Source organism: Staurois parvus, unplaced genomic scaffold (genome assembly GCF_062004578.1).
Source record: "Staurois parvus isolate SC_StPar_1 unplaced genomic scaffold, SC_StPar_1.0 ptg000467l, whole genome shotgun sequence".
Lineage (NCBI taxonomy): Eukaryota > Metazoa > Chordata > Amphibia > Anura > Ranidae > Staurois > Staurois parvus.
Window position 1 is genome coordinate 200,132 of NW_028318263.1, and position 7,369 is coordinate 207,500.

The window sequence follows — 7,369 nt, forward strand, 5'->3', positions numbered from 1 at the left end:
TCCATCACTGAGCTAATGTGACCCCAGCATTGATGGAAAGGGGCGGGGGAGGGTCAAACTAGGATGCTGTGCAGGCAACCGACATCCTCCTTATCAACTGATGATGTCATTGGTTGTCAGGATGCCGGCGTCTAGAAGGTTGTAATGGCGCACAATGAAAACCTGTGGCTTTGTGTAACTAGAAGGCAGGCTTGTTCCACCCACTGGCTGTTATACACATTTTGGGCAATTTTTAGACATTTTGCCAAGGCACCCCTGAGGAAACTTCAAGGCACTCCCGGGTGCCTGGGCACCCTGGTTGAGAAAGGCCGGACTAGAGTTAAGAGTGCACTCTTTAGAGGGGCTTCCATGAGGCATTTCGGCTTCCAAATAATATTTCCAAATGTTGTGCAACTAAAACCTGTTTTTAACACTAATTGTCAGATATTGTAGATGTAGCACCCTCTAGGTAGATAGGCTTTTCTGTTTTGTTAGACAGAGGCTGGGTAGCAGCCTGTGATGAGTCAACCTAGGAGTGAGGGAGTTCACCTCAGGACAGGCTGGGAGGTTCTACAGGTCAGGGCTTCTGGAGCCCTCCCACCCTTCCAGAAACTGAGAGAACTCTCTGGAAGAGGGGTGAAGGAGGGGAGGAGGCCCAGATCTGCATGTTTGAGGGACCCTGGCCAATCCGCAGGTAAGAAGCCGGGCATGGTGACAGAGGACAACCCTTAAATTGGTTAGAGCCTGAGCAGCACGGGACTCAGGTGGAAGATGGATTGAGAGAAGGCTGGAGTGTGGAGCCTGGGAGGGGGCCCCAGGGAGGGTAACCTACCTACAGGCTGGTCTCAGGGTGGGAGGATCTCCACTGCCTAAAGTCTCCTATAGAGGACATCCTGAGCAGCAGCGAAGGAGCCAGCCCAGCGAAAAGCCCGAAAGCAGCTACCAACCTACCATGTTGACAGGACAGGACAGGACAGTTTGAGTATTCCTACACCCCCTGGGCCAGATAAGGGGAGAGGGTGGTCAGGTGCAATACCCAACTAGTTCTCATCCGGGACTGCTTAACTGCTAGATCTTGGAATCCTTGCCCAGGGATGCCTTCAGTGCAGCCGGGTGAAGCGGAAAGATTCATCTGGGATCTGAGGAGGTACACCAAGGGGACCTCAGTGCTCCTTAAAGAGACAGTCGCTATTTTTGCAGATCCACATTATTGTACTTAGAAGTTTACCCTGAAGTTTACAATTCCTTGGGCGTCCCATATACTTCTAGACCCCATGCAAGTTATTAACCCCTTAATAAAAAAACAACTAAAAACCAGCTCAACGATTGTTTACTGACTCTGAATGTACGAGCGTGGAAAAATGTGTGTTGCCTGGCCATGCAGAGCTTAGGGGGACCCAAAACAAGTCCATCGGCCCTTATGAGGGTAGTGCTACATATATATATTTTTTTTGGCTAGGTGGTAAATGTGCTGGAAATACATTGGAGTTGATTTACTAAATGCAAATAGACTGTGCACTTTGTGAGTACAGTTGCTCCAGAGCTTAGTAAATGAGGTAAAACTTCAATTTGCAAAGAATGCCCAATCACGTGTAAGGGAAAAAAACAACAACATTATTGTTGCACATGATTGGATGATGGAAGTCAGCAGAGCCTCACCTCATTTATTAACCCCTCGCCTACCAGGCACTTATACCCCCTTCCTTACCAGGCCAATTTTCAGCTTTCAGCGCTGCCGCACTTTGATTGACAATTGCGCGGTCATGCAACATTGTACCCATATGAAATTTTGATCATTTTTTTCTCACAAATAGAGCTTTCTTTTGGTGGTATTTAATCGCCACTGGGCGCTTTACTTTTTGCGCTATAAATTAAAAAAAGTGCAAAAAATTTGAAAAAAAAAAAAAAGTTTATTTGTTTCTTTTATAAAATTTTTCAAACAGGTATTTTTTCTCCTTCACTGATTTGCGTTGATGAGGCGGCACTGATGGGCACTGATAGGCGGCACTGATGGGCACTGATAGGCAGCACTAAAGGGCACTGATAGGCAGTACTAATGAGGTGGCATGGATAGGCGGCACTGATAGACAGCACTAATTAGGGGTCACGGATAGGCGGCACTGATATGCAGCACTGATAGGCGGCACTGATAGGTGACACTGATGATGGGTACTGATAGACGGCACTGACTGGCATCACTTCTGGGCACTGACTGGCGGCACTGACTGGCACAACCCCTGGGCACTGACTGGTGGCACTGACTGGCAGCACTGCTGGGCTGCACTGGTGGGTGGCACTGGTGGGCAGCACTGGTGGGTGGGCACAGGTGGGTGGCACTGGTGGGCACAGGTGGGTGGCACTGGTGGGCACAGGTGAGTGGGCACAGGTGGGTGGCACTGCTGGGTACATGTAGGTGGCACTTCTGGGCACAGGTAGGTGGCACTGCAGAGTGGCACAGGTGGGTGCACTGCTGGGCACAGGTGGGGGCACTGCTGGGAACGGGTGGGCGGGGCTAGTGGGCGCACTGCTGGGCGGAACTTGCGGGTGTCACTGCTGGGCACCGATCATCAGGGCACTGATCATCAGTGCCCTGATGATCGGTGCCGATCCCCGCTGTGACAACTGCCGGTTCTCGGCAGTACTTTCCTCACGATCTGACAGCGTGAGGAAAGTGCAGCCGGGAACCGGCACTTGCATTTCCCTGTGATCAGCGTGTCATTGGACACCGCTGATCACGTGGTAAAAGGCCGGTGGGATCGGCCTTTCACCACATCACGTGATCAGCTGTGTCCGTAGGACACAGCGATCACGGAGATCGCCGGGTGCGCGCCCCCTGGGGCGCGCAGGAGAGCGCGTTCTGGGAGGACGTCATATGACGTCCACTCAGAACTGGCCGGCCGCGGTGAAGCCATCATTCGGCTATGCGCGGTCGGCAAGAGGTTAAGCTCCGGAGCAACTAATTGGCTTTAGTATACAGTTACATAGTTAGTCTGGCTGAAAAAAGACAAAAGTCCATCCAGTTCAACCATTAAAAAAAAGTTATAATCCTACACCCACAGTTGATCCAGAGGAAGGCAAAAAAACCCAGCAAAGCTGATCCAATTTGCTCCTGCAGGGGAAACAATTCCTTCCTGATCCCCCGAGAGGCAATCGGATATTCCCTTGATCAACTTTACCTATAAATGTTATATCCAGTTATATTCTGTGTATCCAAGAAAGAATCCAGGACTTTCCTACAGCAATTCACTGAGCTGGCCACAACCAACTCTTGGGGGAGTCTATTCCACATTCTCACAGCTCTTACTGTGAAGAAACCTTTCCTTGTTTGGAGATTAAATTTCTTTTCCTCCAGAAGTAAAGAGCACCCCCTTGTCCCCTATTGCTTTGTATGCTAAGTGCTCTTGGTCCAAAAAGCAGGAAGAGCCGGAAACTCCACAATCCTAAAAGCTTTATTAGTGATACAGGAGTCCCGCTGGTGCGTTTCGGCGAGTAGCTTTGATCACAGCATAGTGCTTAATAAAAGAAAACACATATAGTGCTCTGGGTCCCTTAGATATTCAACAAGGGTTTTATTCTTCTGTCTATACTTCTTCTTTGAAGCTGAGCTCCAAGAATCTTGAAATTTCTCCATTGCAGCGGGGCTGCTGCACCTGCACCGAAAGAGAGAGCGGCTTGTTTAGGTCTGCTGAGCAAGAAAAGTAGATTTATTTACCCAATCCTCTGCTCCTCTGTACTGCTGGGCCAGTCTCTGCAGCATCTTCTCCACCATGCTTCAGTGGTCCAAGGTCCTGACATCATCAACACGTACAGTATGTAGGCCTTTATTAAGCATGAAACCGCCAAGGGACAATCCACTGTCAGAAGATGGGGGAGTGTTGTCTGCTCGGAAAGTGGAAGATCAGGTAAGTAAAAGTTATTTTTGTAGCCCTTAGGATAAATGGTCGGTTAACTTTTACAGTGCAGTTGCAGCCGCACCGTAAGGAGAATCTTCAGGTTTCCTAGAGTTGGACTTTAAGCAGGTCAGTCATACAGTCATAGCCAAAAATTATTGGCACCCCAGCATTTCTGTCAGATAATGCTCAAATTCGCCCAGAAAATTGTTTCAATTACAAATGTTTTGGCATTCTCATGTTTATTTCTTTTGTTTGTATTGGTGGCACAAAAAAGCAGATAAACAAAAAGCCAAATCTGACACATTCCACGCAAAACCCCAAAAATGGACCGGACAAAATTACTGGCACTTTCTCAAAATTGCAAGAAATAATTGCATTCTGAGTTTGTGATGCTCCTGTAATTTGTAATTAAACTCACCTGTATCCATTAACAGATCTTAATGTTCCTGTGTCCACTGTGCACAACATTGTCAAGAAGTTTACAGCCTATGGCACTGTAGCTAATCTCCCTGGACAAGAGAGAAAAATTGCTCAAAGATTGTAACGAAGGATTGTTGAAGCAGTGGATAAAGAACCTCCATCAACTTCCAGACAAATTCAAGCTGACCTTCAGGCACAGGGTACACCTGTGTCAACTTGCACTATAAGTCGCCATCTGAATGAAAAGGAACGCTATGGTAGGAGACCCAGGAGGACCCCACTGCTGACACAGAAATATGGTAGGAGACCCAGGAGGACCCCACTGCTGACACAGAAATATGGTAGGAGACCCAGGAGGACCCCACTGCTGACACAGAAATATGGTAGGAGACCCAGGAGGACCCCACTGCTGACACAGAAATATGGTAGGAGACCCAGGAGGACCCCACCGCTGACACAGAAATATGAAAAGTCCAGATTGGAGTTTGCCAAAACTTACCTGAGGAAGCCAAAATCCTTTGGGGAGAATGTGCTGTGGACAGACGAAACAAAAATGGCAGCTTTTTGGTAAAGCCCATCATTAATCAATTACACAAAGAAAATGTCAATGCAATGCCCTCGATCCCCTCATGTTTTGCATTGTTTTGGTATTGTTCTGTCACATGTTCTGTCTCCCTTTGTAATGTACAGCGCTGAGCGAACTATTGGCGCTTTATAAATACTGTATAATAATAATAATAATAATAAAAAAGCCCCCAGAAATGTTTTCAGACAAAGCGCTGGAGAGGACTGAACTGGCCAGCAATGAGTCCAGATCTCCATCCCATAGAGCTCCTGTGGAGAGATCTCAGAACATCAGTTGGGAAAAGGAACCCTTCCAATCTGAGAGACCTGGAGCAGTTGGAGAAAGAAGAGCGATCCAAAATTCCAGTAGAGAGGTGGAAGAAACTCATTGATGGTGACAGGAAGCCATTGATTTCAGTTATTTTTTTCCAAGGGGTGTCCTACCAAATATTACATTGAGGGTGCCAATAATTTAGTCCAGTCCATTGTGGTTTTGCATAGAATGTGTCAGATTTGGCTTTTTGTTTCTCCACTTTTTTGTGTCATACCAATACAAACAAAAGAAATAAACAGGAGAATGTTGAAACATTTGTAATTGCAACACTTTTCTGGATGAAGTGGTGCATTATCTGACAGAAATGCAGGGGGGGCAAGATTTTTGGACATGACTGTATTTTAAAATCATCCACCCCCCAAACTAAGTAGAAAACACCCTCTAGCTCATGTGCACATCTATATTCCTTGTTGATAAGGACCATGAAACTTTCACAAATGTCTACTGACTAGAACTGGAATCTGGAGTGGAATTTTGGCCTGGTGCCCATTGATACACCCAGATTTCCAGAGATAATGGGGATCATTCAAGCAAAGAAACATAAAATTGGAATTATTGCCAGCAGGACCAATCATATTTTTTGTTTTATTAGAAGAAAAAAACCCAGGTTGGACATTGTCGCCAATCACTATTCATAGCTTGGCCCAACATTCGGGCACGTGTGATGGAACATTCAGGATCTCGATAGAGCATTCTATAAGAGGCTTCTATTACAAAGGTGACAACAGAAGACATTTCGGCCTTTGAGTCATGAATCTGGATCAGATCCCTAGAATAGTTTCAATGTGAAAACTTGTCACAGCCCTTCTTGGTAACAAGGAGCTGGGTAAGGCCTCAGACTTCCAGTGATGAGTCACGCTTGAACGGAGTATGTCTGGTGTTCCCTCCTGCTGAAGGCAGCTGTCCCATCTAGTTGTCCAATGTGTCACGTCAAGGAGTGATCACGTTACAGTCACAATTCCACTGCTTTGTAATGTTGTTGCTATATATATATATAGACAGGCAGCTGATGAGAGTAGTCAGCTGTAAAGCAAGACTTGGTGTTGGAGTGTTGGGTTAGAGGTAGGAAAGTTCTTTCTGAGATTCATTCTCATCAGTGGAAAGACCTGTCTGCCCAGGCTCTGTGGGCATAGAGAAGATACTGATCCTCCTTTGAAGATGGCACTTCCTGTTCAACAAGCTGAAGAGCTGAGGCTCTACCAGCAAACACTTCTTCAAGATGGGCTGAAGGATATGTTAGACCACAATAAATTTATAGATTGTGTTTTGCGGATCCAAGGAAAGGAATTCCCTTGCCACCGACTGGTCCTGGCAGCCTGTAGCCCGTACTTTCGGGCCATGTTCCTCTCGGACTTAGAAGAAAGCAAGAAGAAGGAAATCGACCTTGAAGATGTGGATCCTGATGTGATGGGGAAGATCCTTCACTACATCTACACTTCAGAGATCGAGATCACTGAGAAAAACGTCCAGGATATATTTTCAGTGGCCAACATGTTTCAGATTCCTTCCATATTCACTGTGTGCGTATCATTCCTTCAGAAGAAACTGTGTCTTAGTAACTGCTTGGCTATCTTCCGACTGGGCCTTATGTTGGATTGTCCTCGCCTGGCGGTCTCCGCACGGGACTTCTTGTGCGATCGTTTCAACCTGATCACCAGGGACGAGGAGTTCAGCCAGCTCTCCCCTGATGAACTTATTGCTGTTATCTCCAGTGACTCCCTTAACGTGGAGAAAGAAGAGGACGTATTTCAGGTGGTCATGAAGTGGGCAGCTAAGGATAAAGAGAACCGCGTCAAGGCCTTGCCGGTCATCTTTGAAAGCATTCGGTTCCGTCTGATATCAGAAGACTACATCAAGAACAAGGTGGAGAAACATGAACTGGTCAAGTCCAACTCTGAACTCTTGAAAAAGCTTCAGATGGTGAAAGACGCTCAAGGCGGCAAACTACCGGTGGTCAAAAAGAAAGAAGCACAGCAGAGCAAAGATGGAGAGAAAGTTGTCAATGGTGATGTGGAGGAGGATGAAGAAGTCCTACCAGGAATTCTAAATGACACTCTGAGATTTGGCATGTTCCTGAAGGACCTCATATTCATGATCAGTGACACTGGAGCAGTGGCCTATGACCCAAATGCCAATGAATGTTTTTTTGCCTCGTTGTCTGCTCAGATCCCAAAGAATC

General features: G+C 46.7%; 1 protein-coding gene across 1 annotated transcript in view; it reads left to right on the forward strand.

The window, feature by feature from the left end:
- Nucleotides 1-6,202: 6,202 nt before the first annotated feature.
- KLHL40 (kelch like family member 40) overlaps nt 6,203-7,369 on the forward strand; it is a 29,260-nt gene continuing 28,093 nt past the window's right edge. Inside the window, exon 1 of the mRNA XM_089689026.1 lies at nt 6,203-7,369. This exon is cut by the window's right edge and continues 101 nt beyond it. Within this exon, the coding sequence (XP_089545152.1) occupies nt 6,349-7,369 (1,021 nt within the window). The 5' untranslated portion in view covers nt 6,203-6,348.